The sequence below is a fragment of the Bemisia tabaci genome, chromosome 10 (assembly GCF_918797505.1).
Source record: "Bemisia tabaci chromosome 10, PGI_BMITA_v3".
Taxonomy (NCBI): domain Eukaryota; kingdom Metazoa; phylum Arthropoda; class Insecta; order Hemiptera; family Aleyrodidae; genus Bemisia; species Bemisia tabaci.
The window spans coordinates 9,275,598-9,295,778 of record NC_092802.1 but is presented as its reverse complement, the minus strand read 5'-3'; the positions used below and the strand labels follow the sequence as shown (position 1 = coordinate 9,295,778).

Below are 20,181 nucleotides of genomic sequence, written 5' to 3'. Positions count from 1 at the left end.
ACCTGATGAATTCTTCCAGAGAACCAGAAGTAACTGTCGTGTCTGCTGGACCAAAGCTTAAAATTTTATGCAATTTCAATACAAAAATTTACGATGTATCGCCATGATCTAGTGATTGGAGGCAACAAATATCTGAGTATCATCAATAAACTACTTGATTAGTAAAATTAATAACTGAATCGCCACCTAGTGATGCTTCTCACCGGAATCTCTGAATGATCACAGAAATGAAATGTACAAGAATTCAGTTAATCACTTACTTGTGCCACAACTCTGCTCAAATTTTGTACAAATTTACAAAAGCAAGAATAAGGATAAAAGGAAACATCGATTGCGCAGCCTTATGCTTACGTACATTCTGTGATTTAGAGTGGAAGCAAACATGAGAATTTCTACTTACAGGTTACCTACAGAAAAATAATGTACAAATAAGAATACTCTACATTCGAGCCAATGGAGGTCTTGGTCTCGATGAAGAACTTGATGTTGCTGTCATCGCTCATCATCACTGTACAATCTGAAATCTTACTCGGGCCACAAAGTAATCATTGCTGAGTACTAGCTTTCACTACTTAACATGCACCTGAAACATAATGAAAGTATAATCAAGTCATATTTTCTCAGCTCTTTTAAACTCATGGATTTTAATCATGAGATTTCATTTCTCTCAAATGGATTTAAGCATCTGTTACTATTAATTTCTTTTCCTTCTTGAATTCCTTTCCTGCAAGTGCTCAGGAGCATATCTCCGAATGGATAAAATTGATTTACTGTGAATGGTGTTGTATCTGAATGTGTGTGGTAAGAAAGTTTCCTTAATTAATTATTTTCCCACACATTCACACACACATTTACTTGTACAGGCATATTTGTGGAACCACACTCCAGAAACTGATTAGTGGAATCCACCCGAGATTTTGCGTAAAATGTGTTGCTTTACTTGCAAAATAAAGGCACACTAGATTAGAGTTCCGAAACACTCTTTAACAAGTGAGATATATGAAAACACACTTCTCATTTTATTGAACCCGGGTTCCACAACGGGCGGGTTCCACAAAATGATGACACACACGCAACACACAGCTTCCGTGTTGCCAAGCTTTTTTAAAAAGAGGCACCCGTGTGTGTGGTTCCATAAATATTGATGTTTCCCACGATTGTCCCAGATAAGGTTAAAATGTTTTTATTTGTCAAAAGAAGGATTCAATAATACAGAAAGCAACTAAAATGGAATACATACCGTATAATGATTTTTTTTTTTTTTTTTTTAAGTTTCAGATTTCAGGGATGAAGGGGCGAGGCCCAAAGTTTAAATTCACAGGGAAGGCAAAATATCCCTGAGTGGCTTATTATCGAGTGGTTGCATTTAAGGTTCGAAAATTCTTGATAGGATCCTCTTTTGAGAAAAACTAATATACAGAGGAGGGGGAGGGGGGCAAACTTCTGCAAGATTCCTTCCCTAGGGAAGTTCCATCCATTCTTAAGTTTTCGTCTTTTAATGACCAGGGATGCCTTGAAATAAATTTCTTGGTATTTATAAAGAGTTTATTCCATCTAAATTTTCAGGATCGCATTCATAGGCATGTTACTTTGCCTTTAAGGTCTTCTTAAGCCTCAGATATACATTGAACAGGGAAACCTTTAAGTTTCGGGGATGTCTTTAAAAATGACCCTCAGAAAAAGTCTTTCAATTCTCCTCATTTCCTAAGATTATTTCAGAAAGAGGAAAAGTACGCTTTGAAAAAATCAACATTTCGCGTCCAGTAGGTAGCTTGCAATTTTTTAGTAACTTTTTCCTAAACCAAAGCAAGCATTTAAAAATTTCAGATGATTTAGAAAAAAATTATGGAGGAACAAGAAAAACCTGATAAAATATATCGAAAAATTCAGAGTTTGATAAGCTAGAAAATTCAGAATCTTTACGAAAAAATTAGGAGGAAATTTAATTTGCAAGGTAGGTGGGGGACCTTTTTAAAATGAAAGGGGTTTAAGCTCAAGGTAAGTGAAACGGAGGTAATCTCTTCCTCTATTCAAGTTACTAAAATTTACAGAACCAACGCTTAGTCGCGTTGATTTCGTTTCAGTTTTAGAATGAAGTTCCGGTTCAGGGTTCCGATTCTGTAATTTTCTATTCTCATTGGTCCTTTTCTCCCTCTGAGCAAATTTCCCGCCAAGACTGAACAGAGACCAATGCAACCAAGCGAGCATTGGAAGAGCATGCCTTCCTTTCCTTCATCTTGGTTTGAGCCAAGTACCTAGATGAGATTGATCCAAGCTGGCATTCCTGGCAGGTGATGGCGTCTTAAACGATTACATGCACATAGAATCTTAGTCTGAAAGACAGCTGAAGAACCTGGTTCAAAACTCTAAGACCGTACCGGGGTATTCAATAACTAAAACATCAATGAAATAATATAATGGATGTGTTCGAATGATACATGCTACAAACGCTTGAGCAAAAAAATGAAATCAAAACTGAATTTTTGCTGAATAAAATAAGGTACTATATTTAAAAACAAGTTCAAAATAAAACTGATAGTACAAGGTCAACTTATGATGAAAAAAAATAAAATAATCGGTCTCCGTAAATATATTTCAGTCTTATAATCCTCATAATTCAGTCTCACACTTTAAGTTTTATAATCGGTCAATAATAAATCTACAATTATTGTTTTAATCAGTGATAATGGGTATTAAAAGCTATTACATGTAAAGTGCTCTTCATGAACTTAGATAACTATAATGCAAATAAGATCTTTACTCTTTTACTTATCTTTGCCCATCATTTTTTTTAGTTTTTTCAGGTAGTTAAAATACCAATGTTTAACATTTAGGACGGTCCGTCTCGACAGAGCAGCTTGATTAGCATTAATGCATTCCTCTGCGTCTTTAAGTCCAATGGTTTTGAAATTTCGAATTTGATTTTTAAAGAACGTTGTGATAGCCATCTGTTCATCAGTGGACCAAGGCGTATGAACTTGCTTGCCCTTTGTGACTAATTTTTTCTGCACATTCGGCCCTGAAACAGAATTAAGAGATTGTTACGAATGATAATCTTAACTTTTTCTCTCATTTTGTATCCTTGCTTCCTCGTGCCTGTGATTTCTATTTTATACAGTTTCTACATTTCTCGTGAATGATAAGCACAGAGAAGGTTCAAATCGGTAATCTGAACTCAATTTTAAATTTTAGGAGCAATCTGGTCTATTAAGCTCAATTTTAAGGGACTACTTGAAGATTTTTAGGAGCTTAATTAAAGTTACGACGCATTCTCACGCATACTTGCTATAACGACGCATTTTGCAAAAAATTTATTCAAGCTGTACGGTTACAGAACTTTCAACTGTAGTATGGGCAAGGCAACTCTGAGAATGCTATTCTAATCAAAACGAAAAGCTCTAAATCCTCATAAAAGTTCAGAGGTTTTTCATAACTCATTGCTTCTTCCATTTGAGACAGTTTTTGTAAATGTAGACTTTTACATGGATAAAAGACTGAAGTAAGGAAAGAAAAATATCATTATAGTCAGTCACGATCGCATGCACTGAAACAGTACATTGGTGGCCACAGTGCGAAACCACGTATCTCCGTTTACGACGTTGCAGACTTTCCGTCATATTATTTTTCTGTGGCAACTTAATTTCTTGAAAACTTCCTTGATTTTCCTTATCTCTTAGCAGAATATTCTGCATACATCTCAAGCTCTCGTTGCCTTGTTTCTCTTCAGAAAAAATAAAATTGGAGCAGAAAGAAACGCCGTAATAGAGATATGTGGTTTTGCTTTTTCCCCATCGAGATGTAGAGGACCGAAGAAAATTTGAAAATTTGCCTCTAAAAAAGGGATAGGAAGGGGCCTGTTGAAAACTATGAAAGATTCTTTTGGGACCCAAATGAGAAACATTTACAAATTCACTGCCTGAAAGATGTTTTACTGTGGAGTATGACTTACTTCTTTTCTTCGCAATTTCTTCGTACTCCTTCTCAGAATCTCCATCAGAACTTGGCTCATAACTGTCGGAGTCATCTTCTATTTTCTGGTTTCTAGTCCGAAGCGGAGGCTTCCGTTTGGGTTTTTTCGGATTCTCCTTCTCTGAATGCGGTAACTCTTTTGAAATATCTTTTTTTCTCTTGGACACACGCTTCACGGTTTCTGGAAAGAGTAAGAGCAATGTTTAAAAAGGGAATCTTTTTTCCAACAATAACACATCTGTGATCGTTTATGGGAATATGGACCTTTTTTCTGTAAAACGCAAAATAGAATGGTACCCTTGCACTCAAGAGCATTGCAGCACAAAAAGTGTTGATTGGAACTCGAGCTATGACCTTTGAGTTGCATTTACAAAATTGTAGTTTCGACAAAAAGCTGCTTAAGCTGCAAATTTTTAATCTGCTGTGTTCAGGGCTTAAAAGTGTTGGGTTGAATCAAAACTTCATGCTCTGTTTTGATTGAAAAAAAAAAATAATAAAATAAACCATACCTACTGTCTGCAATTTGTTATTTGCAAGACTGATACAGCATGTCCTCCCTCAAAACTTCAATAGGTAGCGGACGAAAGGTCTAAGGGCTTTAGACACTCTGTGATATGACAGTGAAGTCATGCCAACTGTTAATAGCCGCCCTCTTTTATAACAAAGAAAAATTACTTATTCATAATAAACTGCCAGAAAGAGCTTTGGTAGTTTGCTATTTTAAAATTTGTTACCATTCGGAAAAAATTCAAGCATTTTGACTGGAAATTTAAATATTCGTACCGCAATCTGGAGGCGGAACATTTTCATATGGTCCATTCTCATTAACGTTTCCCAATTCTTCATTTTGTTGAGTATTTGCCAGGAGTGTATTGCGAGTCTCTTAAATCAGAAAACAACATGGATTACGGATACATAGATGGCAGCCTGTTAATAGTTACTGTAATTTTCTGCTTATCCAAATATAATAATGAATGTAATAATGGCGGCGCAGGAAAAATTCTTTACTGAGCGTCTCAAGTTCAAAAATGAATAAAAAGAGTGATGAAGTTTAAAATATGACCCATATAGGATATTTTATCTTGTGTTAATGTTTCCTGAGATCAAACAATTAGTCCAGGCAAATAAGGAAAAGAGCCTGCAAAAATCCCGGGTAGGAATGTTTTCATTGATTCCTATGTACTTTTTGACGCTGAATCCGAATTTTATCTTTGCACCAGAAATTCAGACCGTAAGTTGCCAAATTTGGCAAAAATGGCCTTAAATCGGCCTCTAGTTCTGATTATGGCCTGTAACTTGCCAAAAAATGATCTGACGACAAATTAGTTTCAAAAATAAAGCTCGTTAAATTTCCTATAAAAGTGTTCCAATACACTTTTTTGCTCAAGGCAAAATTAAGCATGATGGAGGGCGCCGAACTTTAAAAAATGAGCGAAAATTGCGGTTATTGCCGTATGTCTCCTTTTTTACCCGGGTGACGAGTAATTTCTGGACGAATTAATTGAAGATGATACAATTTACACTAAGTTACATGAATTGATGTAAAAAATAAAAAACCCAACACATTCCAAAGTTGCCACACAGTTAAGAATCCAGCGCAATCTGCAGGAGTGATAACACAACAGACGGCTGAAACGCGCCGCCAGGTACACAGATAAAAGATGCAAACAAGCAGCGCTATCAGTATCGGTACATGCATGAGCGCTGAATCTGGCTTTCCAAAGCGAGCTTGCGCCATTCTAACGGGGCAATACTAATGGTCCAAAACAGCCAAAAAACAATTTTAGGTAATTTTGGCAACACTGGAATGTGTTGGGGTCCTTATTTTTTACATCACTTCATGTAACTTGGTGAAAATTTTATCATCTTCACTTAATTCGTCCAGAAATTACTCGTCGGACGTGTAGAAAAGGAGACATAGGGGAAAAAGCGCAATTTTCGCTCATTTTTCAAAGCTCGGCGCCCGCCATTGCGCTTAATTTTGCCTTGAGTAAATAGGTGAATAGAAACACTTTTATAGGAACTTTAACGAGCTTTATTTTTGAAAATAACTACTTTTGTCGTCAGATAAATTTTTGGCAAATTCGGATTTAGCGTCAAAAATTACATAGGAATCAATGAAAAATTACTACCCGGGATTTTTGCAAACTATGAACCCTTTTTCGGCTTATTTTCCTGGAATAAGTATCGGAGAGGGTCAGTTTCATTTTCAGAGAACTGAATTGGCCTATTCAATCATCAAGAAGTGAATGGACATAAGAATGAAACAAAGTACAGTACCTATGTATGACATTGTTTCGAAATTTTTCTCACCTGGTTCACTGGCAACGGGTTCATTCTCGCATACCTCATTATCATCATTTAAGAAGACATCTACGGACACTGCAGGTTGTTCGCTGTCCAAGTCTGGCAAATCTGAAATCATGATACTTGGCATCATAATTTATTCATCCGTAAAAATAATTCGATGAACACATATAGAAGTTGTGAGAGAGAAGATATAACTGGACGGAAACACAAGTGATCAGTGTTTCCGTCTGAATATTAAATTCATTTAAAGTGAGCAGGACCGGCAAGTTATGTTAATAAAGTTTTCCCCCTTTTTCCAGTGCTTCCCCCAGTCACAGTGATGAGGGTCCTCTACTTTTCAAAATTCCAGTTTCTTTAAAGATTTTATAGCATCAAAATTTTCCGATTTATTTAAGCCAGGGGGCTAAAAAAAGGCATTTAAAAATTCAAGCAACGAAATTACTTGACCACCTTGCCCGGATATAAGCGGCTTCGTAATATAGGTAGGTAATCCCTGTAAACGCACCAATCCCTCATTCTATTTTAATTTTTTATTTCCTTTTTAAAAAAAGAAGGGGGGGGGGGGAGTCCTGAGCAACTGTGCAACATCTTAATGTAAAAAAATGTCTTGCTGCATTTTCCATCATTTTCATAATAGAAAACTGACAAGTCATAGTCTGCGATTAAAGAGTTACTCACAGGCATATCAAGCAATGTAAAATGGAAAATTAAAAATTCTTACCATTTAAATTTATTTCATTTAGTTTCTTCCCTGCAAACTTGTTCACCTGACCAGAATCAACTGCCAATAAGATTCGGCTTACTTTGGTGGCTTCGATTGCTGAGTCATGAAGTCTGTAGAAGTCACGATGCACCGCAATATCATGACCCAAATGGCGAGCGAGCCAGTCTGTCTCATTTGTTGATAGGTTGAGGATTTGTGTAACGGTGGCAATATATTTCCTTAATTTTGTGCCTTGGATCAATCTAGGTTTTACCAGGGGTAATTTACCGCAGATTTTACGTACGCAATCATGACCACGTAAATGGGCTTCATCAAATCCTGCAATAGCAAAAATATAAGGATTGTTTTTGTTGATTCCGATCTGAGTCCGATGTTTTAAAAGGAATTCAATTCCTTCCTGCATTTCTTTCGTCAATACAACAGGGACAGACCTATCATGTTTTCCTCGTATGTCCAAAACAGCCATATTTTCGCCAAGCTTTCTTTCCAAGGGTGACATGGCTGCTTTCAACTCATCGGCTGAATTTTCATGCCAGTTGGGCCGCTTCTCATAGTGCGCTGGTTTCATTTTTGCTGCCTCACCTGTTCGCTTTTTATTAAACAAAATAACACTGACCAGTAGAAGTTCGCTGAAATACCTGCTTTGTGGGATAGTGATACTCTCCTTCAGTTCCTTAAGTACACGATTCAATTCAGCATCAACAAAAGCTCGTAACTTCATAAGATCTTCAGTAAGTGGGAGCAACTCACCGCAATTGTACTTCCGCTCTTTTAGATTAGACAAGGCAGTCGATGAAAGTCGAGTTTTCCACTCCAGTTCCATTAACTCGATGAAATTTTTCGCATTATTGTTACCTTGCTTTGCTTCTTCTCTTACCTTCGGGTCCTCGCTGTTCAGTTGCCTGAGACACATACCTCTGTGAAGGGTGCTCGTTTTTTTTAATAATGGCCCCAGCTTCAATAATAGTGCAGCCTTTTGAAAATTAACTCGCTCTAAGTTCCGCTTTTCAGCAATACATAAATGTTGCACAGCTTGCAGAATATGATCAAAATTTCCAGGGTCGAAACACATAGGCAAGGAAGTAATTTTTTCGTCGATGCTTTGAATTTCAAGTAAAAATCTGGCAAGCATACGCATTGATTGTCTAATATATTCTTTTTGCGTTACGTTGAACTTAGCGTATAGGAATGCACCTAGATGTAAAATCAAAGTATCATTTTTTACGATGCCAGTTATTTCGTCGTCTTTCATACGGGTCATAATATTTTGGTAAAACTCTTGATCTATTGATATGGCAGAGCAATTTCCCAAAAGAGCCTCACTTTTGGAGATAATATCTTCTATATGCCCTTCCGCTTTCCTTTTTTGCATTTCTGCTGACACCCCTACACAGTTCCAAGTATGTTGGCTCAGGTTTTTCTTCAATATGAATCCTAGACAATACGGACATGGCGTGTAATCCGCATAAGTATACAGCCTGGAATCCATCTCAGTGGGACGCCTTACCAGCAATAAGTTTCCTTGTTTCGTGCTCAATACAGAACAATTATGATAAAAGTCACCTTCGCGGAGAAGCAACGTAAATTTATGGTCTCGATCATTTCTACTTTCACCTCTCCGACTTCGCCTTGGTAAGAGAAGTAAATCCCTTACTTCAGGCTCTGACTTTATGACACCGCTCATAATGCCGGACAATGTGATAATGAAAAGTTTGACAAAATAGACAACAATGTCTCTTATCGAAAACTCTTTTATTCTTAGTTTGCTCCTTCGAAATCGTTGGCAATATGATATCTGATGATACTTTTTTGGTGCGCTTCTTCGTTATTTTCTTCTTTTTCGACACAACTGATGTGGAAGGAACGATAGTTTCAACTGCTGGTGGGTCATTTATACTTGAAGCATCTACGTTTCCTGAGTTTTTTGAATATTTCTCCTTTCGTTGAGAGTTTTCTTTCTTTCTTTTAGTTTCATTGGGGACTGGAGAATGGATTTCATCACAGGAATTGTCATCAGAGGTACTGTCAGATGGTTCATAGTCAGCGTCTGATGTTGCAGACTGATCCTCATTATTTGATGCAACACTGTGGTCATTTTCATCCTCATGATTTGATGAGGCAGGTTGGTTGTTTTCATCCTCAAGGTTTGATGCACCAGGTTGCTCGTTTTCATCTTCATGATTCAATGTGCTAGGTTGAGGTTGGTCATTAGCATCCGCATGATTGTATGCGACAGAATCATCGTTTTCATCCTCAGAGCTTTTTTCCTCTTGTGAGCCTATTGGTCTCTTCATAGGACTGACATAAGCTATCGGTTTTGAGGAGGCTTCACTAATGGCATCTTCCTCTATAAAAAAATTCAGAGCTGAAAAACGATTAGCTGTAGAAGAACTTGCTAAACTTTCTGTGTCAAAATCACCCTTGTAAGTTCCGCGTGGACAAGCAGATGTTTCTGCTTCTGAATTAATATCATCGTGGCTTTTTGTGAGATCAGGAATAGTCTTATCAGATTGTACTTCCCGGTTGGTTTCGTTTTCATTCGTGACAATACCTGAAAAATTAAGAAGCCTAATCAGAATTTCATTGATAAAATTACTATTTTAAGCAGGTAAAGGGCTGTCCCCTTATGGTGGCCCTTATTATTTTTTATTCAGTTTTTGACGTTTAATGGGCAGCACCCCGTATATTGGTTCCATTTGATGTGAAAACACTGTAAAACAATTTTAGGCCTTTACGTAAAATTTAAATGGTGCCGAAAACAGGGGGAAATAGCAGCGCGTAAAACTGAAAAGGCGCATTTTTACGCTTTCCGCCGATTTGAGTAGCGTTTTTGAAGGAGGATGCTCAACACCCATTATTATTTATGGTTTTCCTAACATAACTTTGTGTGTAGACTAAGGACATTTTAACATATATTTGCTCTCAGGTAAGTACCTTCCCCCCTTACGATTGGCTAAAGTGGCCCCAAAACGCTATTTAAACTCCCGAAATCGCATTTTTCTGAAGTTCGACGCTTTGTCACCGGCAAATTATTAGACTTCAGGAACCATAATGTTCTTGCAGGTGGCACAACTTTTTGCGTAGATGAAGGCTACTTCAACGAAATTGGTCTCCGATGATTACCTACCACCCTTACGGTAGGCTAAAATGACCCTTAAACGTGCCGGAGTGCCGCGCAAGGCATCATGCGCTAAGGTGATCCACTCTGGGCAACTTCGGAAAATGGACCGCGATGCTCCCTATATTTGCTTCATCCGATCCAAAAACGATATATGCCACGTATTTGTAGTTTCTGATAACGTTAAGACCTGCCACCGTGTGACTGTTTTTTCGGAAAATGGAGAATTTGCAAGGGTCTGAAATATGACGAATTTCCTGTTTAAGTGGAATCTACTGAGTGAACTACCCTTGATTCATAAATTGAGCAATTATTACAGAAGATATGACAAAATAACCCCGATTCTGCTAAAATACATGTGTTTAAATGGGAAATGCCGCCAGATGACGTCACAAGGCGGCACATTTTCTCACTTTTAAATCAATTTCCTCCCATTTCCCATGTCCGAAAAAAAATTTTGAAAAATATTGTGAACTCAGCTCATTAGGCACTTTCAGATGAAGCAATAAAAAACTTGCGTGCAAATTCTTTATTGAAAGAAACAGCAAAAATAGTGAAATAGACGAATATTATGAAACTTCACAACGTCGGTAAAAAAGCAGCGTTGTGCCTCACTTGTGTTCAACCAGGCTTCTAAAATACGAATTTCAAGTTTCAGTACTTGTAAAAAGGTTCAGACACATATCATTCAGGCAGATTTAATTTTATTGAGAGAAATCAAAAAATGTCCGGAAATGCAGAAAGCTCCAAGCTCCAAACTGATGAGAGACGTAAGCACCACGCAGGCACGCACCCGCATATTCAAGCTCCCTGCTCCCTGTTACGCATTACCGTGCCTCCTCAAATAGAATAACGTTGTTTCAAGAGTTTGAAAAGTACATTAACTGTTCCGCTGATAAGCAGATTGCAACAATGGTTCACTGGTAAAACTGCCGAGCTTTGCAGAAAATCCCATGTTTTCTGGGATACGGGTGAACTTGGCAGGCAGTCTGTCCGCTTATCGATCGTCAATGATTTCTTTTTCTGGTGATATGTCTGTGAAACTATGACACTTTCAAAGCCATCTTTTTGGATGGATCGAAACGTTTATCTGCTCGGCAGTTACTCCCCCGTAATTGAAGGAGGTAGACTTCTTCTGAAAAAACAAGTTCTACGCGTTTTATTCTATAGGTAATGTACGAGAAGTTCAATTGACTCCACGCGATAGTGCTCACCTTGTGGCTCAGAATATTATCATTTGATATTTTCATTAAATACCCTGTTACTTATCAGCGGTCTAGAACATGTTTCAGCTATTCCACCTTTATTGCAGATTTCGCTATTTTCGAACATTTGTTGATTTCTCTCAAGAAAATTAAATCCGTCTGAATGCTATGTGTCTGAACACCTTTTACAAGCGCTGAAACTTGAAATCCATATTTTAGAAGCCCAGTTGAACACAAGTGAGGCACAACGCTGCTTTTTTGCCAACATTGCGAAGTTATAAAATATTCGTCTTTTTTACTATTTCCTTCAATTTTCCCAAAAAACAGTCACACGGTGGCAGGTCTTAACATTATCAGAAAGTACAAATACGTGGCATACATCGTTTTTGGATCGGATTAAACAAATGGAGCATCGCGGGCGATTTTCCGAAGTTGCCCAAAGTGGATCACCTTAGCGCATGATGCCTTGCGCGGCGCTCCGGCACCAATAAATCGGCTCCATCGTGACCCTCTCCCCCCCTCCCCATGGGACAAATATGTGATTTTCTCATTCACAATAGGCCTCAAGGTATCTCCTTCAGTAAAAGTCAAGTTTTTTTTTCATTTCGGTCCTCGACGAAAAACGAATTACCGCCTGTTTTCGCCCCATTTAAATCAATGTAATTTTTTTTTTTTGAGATTTTCAACCTCACGGCGGCACGTGTTAATGTTGTCGGAGAGCGAATATATTTGGCAGGTATCATATTTGGATGGTAAGGAACAAAGAGGTGTGTGAAAAAACGGCCAAAAATGCCTCAAGGCATTTTCGAATTTTGATCACTTGGGGTGATACAGTAGCTTCCCAGACGCCCAAAACCGGTCGCCGTTTTGCTTAGAAGCGCCGGGTTGCGACGTTGCCATTTTTTAAAGTGGAAACCTTTAAAAATTCATATCTCCGCCGCATCTCAACCGATTTCAATGAACTTTTTTTTAAAATGTTCCTCTTAGATAGAGCTTTCTAGTGGTATATAGTTTATTGGGGTTTACTTGGCTTTAAGTGGCACTTACGCGGTTTTAGCAGTTCTTGATAGACACAAAAATTTAGTTTTTATTTTACCACGATCGTGGAATCGACGGAATCTAAACAAAAACCAGTCTAAATGAAAGTTCAGATTCTCACCTTTCTAACGAGCACAAGATCATCCCGGAGAAACGTTTAGTTTCCGAGATATGACCGCTCAAAGTTGGTCACATGCGCTTTTGCACAATGTGAATGCGCCTTATCACTAAGTCATTCGCGAACTGGGGGTCCCTTATGTTCAATTTACGTTGAAATAATTACACAGAGCAGTAAGGTGTACAACACGAGCCGTATTTTCACCTTCGGCTGCTGATGTGCGACGTTGCCATTTCTTTAAGTGAAAACTCTTAAAAATGCATAACTCCGCTGCATTTCAACCGATTTCAATGAACTTTTTTTTAAAATGTTCCTCTTGAATACAGCTTTCTAATGGTATTTAGGTCTCTGGCTTTTATTGACTTTAGGGCGGCACTTTGGTCGTTTATATGGTTCTTTGCAGAGATTTTTCGTATAAAAAATAGTGTTGCTATTTTTTTTCTTTTTTTTTCGGAAGGGGGTCTGTATTTCCCCCGATTTTTTTTTAACATTCAAACTAGATCGGAAGATCGACCATCGCTTAAAGTATAATTCAAAAATCTTGGTAAATTAGCAACACCAACTTCTCTTGTACAATAAGAGCGTCGCTTTCAATATTTGTATACGTAAGAATAGTGATTAAAAGAATCCCTTTTTTCAAAGTTCTTTCTTTTAAATTTTGCCATTTTAAACCCTCCCACAACCCGCGGAAAAAAAAAAAAATAAATAAAAAATAAAAATAAAAAGCCTCTGGCTTTTATTGACTTTAGGGCGGCACTTAGGTCGTTTATACGGTTCTTTGCAGAGATTTTTCATGTAATAAATAGTGTTGCTATTTTTTATTTTTTATTTTTTTTTCCGCGGGTTGTGGGAGGGTTTAAAATGGCAAAATTTAAAAGAAAGAACTTTGAAAAAAGGGATTCTTTTAATCACTATTCTTACGTATACAAATATTGAAAGCGACGCTCTTATTGTACAAGAGAAGTTGGTGTTGCTAATTTACCAAGATTTTTGAATTATACTTTAAGCGATGGTGATCTTCCGATCTAGTTTGAATGTTAAAAAAAAATCGGGGGAAATACAGACCCCCTTCCGAAAAAAAAAGAAAAAAAATAGCAACACTATTTTTTATACGAAAAATCTCTGCAAAGAACCATATAAACGACCAAAGTGCCGCCCTAAAGTCAATAAAAGCCAGAGACCTAAATACCATTAGAAAGCTGTATTCAAGAGGAACATTTTAAAAAAAAGTTCATTGAAATCGGTTGAAATGCAGCGGAGTTATGCATTTTTAAGAGTTTTCACTTAAAGAAATGGCAACGTCGCACATCAGCAGCCGAAGGTGAAAATACGGCTCGTGTTGTACACCTTACTGCTCTGTGTAATTATTTCAACGTAAATTGAACATAAGGGACCCCCAGTTCGCGAATGACTTAGTGATAAGGCGCATTCACATTGTGCAAAAGCGCATGTGACCAACTTTGAGCGGTCATATCTCGGAAACTAAACGTTTCTCCGGGATGATCTTGTGCTCGTTAGAAAGGTGAGAATCTGAACTTTCATTTAGACTGGTTTTTGTTTAGATTCCGTCGATTCCACGATCGTGGTAAAATAAAAACTAAATTTTTGTGTCTATCAAGAACTGCTAAAACCGCGTAAGTGCCACTTAAAGCCAAGTAAACCCCAATAAACTATATACCACTAGAAAGCTCTATCTAAGAGGAACATTTTAAAAAAAAGTTCATTGAAATCGGTTGAGATGCGGCGGAGATATGAATTTTTAAAGGTTTCCACTTTAAAAAATGGCAACGTCGCAACCCGGCGCTTCTAAGCAAAACGGCGACCGGTTTTGGGCGTCTGGGAAGCTACTGTATCACCCCAAGTGATCAAAATTCGAAAATGCCTTGAGGCATTTTTGGCCGTTTTTTCACACACCTCTTTAGGGGGCACCTCGGTTTATTGGGCGAAAAAAATAATTTCCAATGTTAGCTTGGACCACCCTATCGAAGTGCCGCCCACTGATGTTTGGTCCGCGTAGCGGCCATTGGACATACCTCCACAAAAATTGGTATGACATATCGATATATTGACTCGTCAAAGTCAAATATCGATTCTACGTGAAAAATACGTTGGAACCTGCGTGCTCCGATAATGTCCGGTTCATTTCTTTGATCTCGGATACATTTCTCAGACCTAGGACCGAGAGGAAGCGATTTCATGCCCGATTAAAATCATCGATTTGCCATAAAAATTGCAAGAAATCAATATGACCGATCGATATATCGACTCGTTGACCTCGAAAATTGATTTTACGAGAATAATAGCGAAGGGCTCGATGTGCTCCAGTCATGTCTGGTAGATTTCTTCAATTTCAATCCCGAAAAATCATCGATTTTCCTTGGAAAATCGTTAAAAATCGATTGAACCAATTGATAAATTGTATTGTCAACGTTAAAAATCGATTTTACTTGTAAAACACGTAGGAATCGGTGTGCTCCGATGATATCGGGTTCATTTGTTTGATCTCGGATGGAGACTAACCAGGTTCAATAGCAAAATATCATCGATTTTCCTTAAAAATCGCAAAAATTCGATATACGCGATCGAAATATCGACTCATCAACGATAAAAATCAATTCTACGAGAAAAAATACGGAGGAGTCGGTGTGCTACAGTCATATTAGGTGCATTTAGTCATCCATGAATCAAAAATAAACAATTTCAATCTAAAAAAACCATCGATTTTCCGTAAAGAATCGCTAAAAATCGATATAACCAATTGATATATCGGCTCGTCAACGTTAAAAATCGATTTTGCGTGTACAAATACGTAGAAACCGGCGTGTTTAACATGTTTAAACAACGATAACAACCCCGTAGACACATCAATTCAACGAGAAAATAGCGAAAAATAAGGCCGGATTTTGACCCCTTTGCCCCCCCGTAACTCGAAAACGGTTCCTATACTCATATTTAAATTTTTATCTGAGTTTTCTGTTATTATAAGCTTCCATTTAAACATTGGTCCGATGGTCGAATCGAATGCCGAAAAGGGAGCGAAATTTTGGGAGGCTCTTTCATGGTACAAAAATGTTAATTTCATTGCAAGAAAATCTCAATATTATTTCAATATTTTCATTGCTCAGCAGTGGCGTGGCGTGCTTTGCGATATATCGATTGATCGGCCATTTAAACCTATGGAAAAGGATCGATTATTAGGGTGTTCGCAGCGAACACCCTAATAATCGATTCTTTACCACAGCTCAAATGGGGAAATATCGAAAATCGATCATTCACGCCTCGCCTCTGTTGCTCAGTGCTACTTGGGATTTAGGGTTTAACCTGAACAGCACTCAGATAGGTAATTATATAATTTAATGAGAAAGATATCCGCGGAAAAGTGAACACTTCCACTACCTACTTTTATAATGAGAAACATCAAATAAACACTTACATAAGAAAAAAATTTGAAAATACAAAGCTCAAACTTACCATCATTGATTAGCCTAGACAGGCATAAAATCCGTTTGGTTCTGTCACTTCCACTCATCCTTTTATAATCCTTTTATAATTGAAAACACAATATTATTACCTATACTAAACTAACAAACAACCGAAGGGAGCCGTACCGCACATCTCCGTAACTTGACACAACAACATCTGAACTCGAACCGGAGCGGGGGCGAGACAACGGCACATTGACGAACACGTGTTGGTGTTTTGGAAATTCCGAGAGCGGAAAAAGGCAATAAAACCCCCAGCCCCCAGATTGACAAAAGACAGCGCGAAGGAATCTCGAAATCGAGCCGGCAGACGGCGAAGCGCCTCCACTTGCCCCGGCTCGCACTTGTCGCGGCGCGTCAGCGGCAACGCTGCTTGCCAGTTGCGACTCCTCCGCCAGGGTACGCTCAGGAGCGCTCAGCCGGGTTCCACAATATGAACCCCGATTTTACACACACTCGCTGCGATCTTACAACTATATTTCTGGAACTCAGCGTCGATCTTTTCTTTTTTCTTCCTTGAGGTCCAAAACGCCCTCCTACCTTGGTTTTGGTCGATTTTGAGCCCTTTCATTTGTGGAACCCGGGTGTGTGGTTCCACAACTGCTGGAGAATCTTGTGAAGTGGTTCCACAAATATCTTTGTACAAACCCAGCCGAGCCTGGTTGATTTTTTACGTTTAAAGTAAAGAAGCAAGGATACAAGAAAAGCCATTTTTCATTTCTATACGCACTCTTTTAGCCTTCAAAGTTTTTTTGGGGTGCCCTCGAGAACTCATTGAAAGTCCTAGATTTTAACAATTAAAAGTCCCTTAAAGTCCTTAATTTTGCATTCAAAAAGTTGTCATAAGCCATGAAATGGTACCTGAATAGAAAAAAGACTGTCTTAATGTAGAGACTTCTGTTAAGGAAAAAGCATGACATACCTTTTTCGGTGAGATTTAATGATGACACACAGGTTACTGGATGGTATACATAATCAAATGTGGTTCAATATCTTGGTCAAGAGATGAGTTAGCCTTGATGAAGGACTTTGTGTCATCATGTAGTTCCCACTGACCATTTCGCCTTCTCGCTTAGGCCACGAAATGAGATCTGGTCGGCACATACTCAATCACACCACTCAAAACGTACCTGAAACATAATACAAGTATACTCAGTTTGCTTCAAAATCATTTATAGAACTGTTCCTTACTATCATTTCAATTGTCTCTCAACGTGCCACTTTTGACTTTGGAATGAAGCTTCATCTCAAACTTACCTTTCGCCGAAATAAACAGAAAATTTGAAAGCCTCATGGAATAATCGTAATATTTTCTCATTATCATCATAGATCATTAGCAGCAGATAGATACCTCTCTAATGGTTAGATTTTCTTTTTGCTTCTTCTCTAGGTTTAACATCAGTGGACTACGTCGTACAAATTCCTTAACTTGAATCATTTACAAGAATTTTGTTGAATAGACAAAACAGTTACACACACTTGTACAATGGACTACAATGGACATGACGTGGGGACAAACATGTTCTCACTTGAAATCAAGATGCAAATCAAGGGGCAGATAAAAACACAATACGCAGGAATGGAAAGGATGTATTGGAAATAATCCATGCATATCGGATCGTCTTTGATTGCTAAAATAAATGAATCGGAATTTTATGCGGCGGATTGCAGGGATTTTCTATTTTTTTTTTATGAAAAGAAGAAAATTCATTGTTACCCACGTAAGCGGCAGGAGGATGCTCCTACATGGGAGAGAGCGTGGATTCGAATTACGCGGGGTCGAGATGGTAGCCGCAGCGCCAATTGGCTCTGAACGCTGGACGACTGCCGCTGCAGGCAGCGAGCGAAGACGAGAAAGAGAATCCGAAGTGGATTCGGGTTTCGTGCGATGCGAGCCGGGCGAGCTGTCAGACCGTTTGACCTTTCGAAAATTTTTCGAAATTAATTTCGGTCATGTCTATATGGTAGTATTTTTCTACAATACTATGAGCAAAGTCTCAGAGGAATTTACAAATTTTCGGTCAAAACTTGAATTTTTGTGGAATTGAATTCCATGTGAGTAGTTTTCTGTAACTAAATTTGATATACTTTTCAAATTCGTATGCATGTCTTTTCTTTTGCTGCGTGGACAATGAACTCTCAACTCACGTAAAACCGTTGCAAGTTTCTGTGCGCTTCAAGGGACATGGAATTCTAGTTACGGGAACATGGCTTTCCCAGTTGGCATGACTGGAAAAAATGCAACGAGACTAGTCCATTTGATTCAAATGAGACGTTCCTTCACATCAAGTACCGCATCCATTTGGATCAACGATATTTCGGTATTGATTAACGTAGAAAAGTTCCAAGTAGACACTTTCGTTTAATTAATTGTCCTTTTTTCCTGGCTTCATCTTCCCTTTCTTGGCTCAATTCATTACTAGTCTGACTGGACTGGACGTTTGAGGTGACTGAAATAGGATACTTGATTTGAAATGGTAAACGAAGTTCGGGTCTTCCTCTTCCTTTTTCTTTCTTTTTCTTCGAAGTCTTGATTCTTCATTCTCCGATGTATGCTTCCTTTTAATAGTTTGTGCCCTTCTGAGGAGGTGCAGCTCTATTTAGGTATGAAGTCTGCAGAAGAGAAGAACAAATTCAATAAGAATTTATAAAATGTATCGAAATGAAAAAAAAAAACTGATTCATATAGTGAAACAAGTAAAATATCTATTTATACTTATGAATTTGCACAAACAAAAAAAACATTTCTAGCAGCGGATTTAAATCATATATTTATCACTTGAAACTTATGCAGAAACAACCTTGGTTGTTCCTGATTATGAAAATGTCCTCCGTAATACTTGAAACGAACACATTATTCATTCGAAGTTATGTTGTTGGTTGTTACTCCCGCCAAGGCCCAATGTTATCCTCTCCCTTTATCCTTTACTAGATAAAACAAAGGTCGCACTCTGAGGATGGCTATAATTTGTTTTAATTGTGTGTAAAATATTCCATCAGATCCATTCGTGTCATTCAGTCACAGAATAATGATTCGGTTCCTTAAAAAAAAATTGAAAGGAAAATTTCCTTGGGAAGCATTAGTAATTATGCTCTCATTGGTGGAGGAGAAGGAATTTGACAAGAGGTGGTGAAACTGGTTCATCACGCGGCACGCGGCTCTTATTGGCTGAACTAGGTACGTTTTGGCGGGTATTTTAAAAACACGCACTAAATGTTGAATAGCGCGATAATGTATCGGAGCGGAGCCGCCTCATCTGAAACTCAGTTTCATTTACAGGGTGTCCTAAAAATCCGTACCCCCCTCGGTATCTTTTGAACGGTTGAAGATAGAAAAACATGCAAGGTCAAAATCGGATTCCACGATGAAAATACCTTAAGTTTCTAGCATTTTGACGTAAAATTCCAAGAAGGGCAAGAGATGAAGCAAACGGAATTTGTGGAGGAAGTCCATGACCGGGCAAACCTACGTTTCGTCCCAGTGTGCGGCGCGGCGTTCTGCCAGCTCGAAACGCGCGCACTGACGCCTTCAAACCTAAGGGGAAACTTCAAGCGTTGCGCAATGCGTGAAGTAGCCCCTTAGGTTTGTAGGAGTCAGTGCGCGTACTGACGCCTACAAACCTAAGTGGCTACCTCACGCACTGCGCAATGTTTGCGCAAACCTTGAGATCCTACCCCATGAGGCCGTCATGCATAACAATAAATAATCACCGCATGATTCCCAAATTACACGCCTCTGATGCATGTCACAATAGCTGTACGGACTTTAAGTTACTTTAATGTGGAGAAAATGGTTGTGAAAATTTTGCAAAGTTGCAATACTCTTAGCCCCTACATGTAAAATGTAATCCATATTCTTATCAATTGGATTTCAGAGGTAAAATAAGAGGAGTGGGAGCAATTTGCGAGAATTTCAGGTAGAATAACAGCTTGCGGAGCGAAGTTTATTAAAAATAATGGGGGAAAAAAAGAAGAAAAAAAATATATAAAGCAGCAATACTTCTTGGATGCGGGAGAAGTTTACTTAGTACCGTTCTAATGTTACTGAGAAAAACTTAGGATTTACAACAAATCTAGGAGCGTATTATTCACCAAAAATCTAGGTAGAGGTACATTGCTCCTTCAGTGGGAAGAATTATACTATGTACTTTTATAAATCATAAAGCAACGTAACAAAAAAATTAGCATCCAATACAGACACAGCATTCAGAGGGTGA

At 38.3% G+C, this 20,181-nt stretch overlaps 2 protein-coding genes across 3 annotated transcripts; both read right to left on the bottom strand.

The window, feature by feature from the left end:
• Positions 1–815: 815 nt before the first annotated feature.
• On the bottom strand, positions 816–8,492 carry LOC140225619 (uncharacterized). Of its 2 annotated transcripts, XM_072305148.1 has the most exons (5): positions 7,001–8,492; positions 6,283–6,384; positions 4,753–4,851; positions 3,950–4,150; positions 816–3,019 (listed from the first exon to the last, which is right to left on the bottom strand). In XM_072305148.1, the coding sequence occupies exons 1-5, from the start codon at positions 8,490–8,492 to the stop codon at positions 2,766–2,768; spliced, it is 2,148 nt and encodes a 715-aa protein (XP_072161249.1). In that variant the 3' UTR covers positions 816–2,765. The 2 variants fall into 2 exon arrangements, with proteins under 2 accessions (XP_072161249.1, XP_072161248.1); XM_072305147.1 differs by lacking the exon at positions 816–3,019 and having other exon boundaries at positions 3,032–4,150.
• A 153-nt stretch (positions 8,493–8,645) lies between these two features.
• LOC140225620 (uncharacterized) lies at positions 8,646–18,560 on the bottom strand. The gene is made up of 2 exons (XM_072305149.1): positions 15,954–18,560; positions 8,646–9,554 (listed from the first exon to the last, which is right to left on the bottom strand). Exons 1-2 carry the CDS (start codon positions 16,009–16,011, stop codon positions 8,659–8,661), a joined length of 954 nt encoding a protein of 317 aa, XP_072161250.1. The 5' UTR covers positions 16,012–18,560; the 3' UTR covers positions 8,646–8,658.
• Positions 18,561–20,181: the final 1,621 nt, after the last annotated feature.

Bases quoted from the DNA above. Each gene is read 5' to 3' on its own strand.
- LOC140225620 (XM_072305149.1), bottom strand. From the start codon at position 16,011: ATGAGTGGAAGTGACAGAACCAAACGGATTTTATGCCTGTCTAGGCTA. The intron at 9,555-15,953 runs GTAAGTTTGAGC...TTAATTTTTCAG, and splicing joins GTCTAGGCTAATCAATGATG to GTATTGTCACGAATGAAAAC.
- LOC140225619 (XM_072305147.1), bottom strand. From the start codon at position 8,492: ATGGATTCCAGGCTGTATACTTATGCGGATTACACGCCATGTCCGTAT. The intron at 4,852-6,282 runs GTGAGAAAAATT...TTCTGATTTAAG, and splicing joins ACCCGTTGCCAGTGAACCAG to AGACTCGCAATACACTCCTG. The intron at 4,151-4,752 runs GTACGAATATTT...TACTCTTTCCAG, and splicing joins TGTTCCGCCTCCAGATTGCG to AAACCGTGAAGCGTGTGTCC.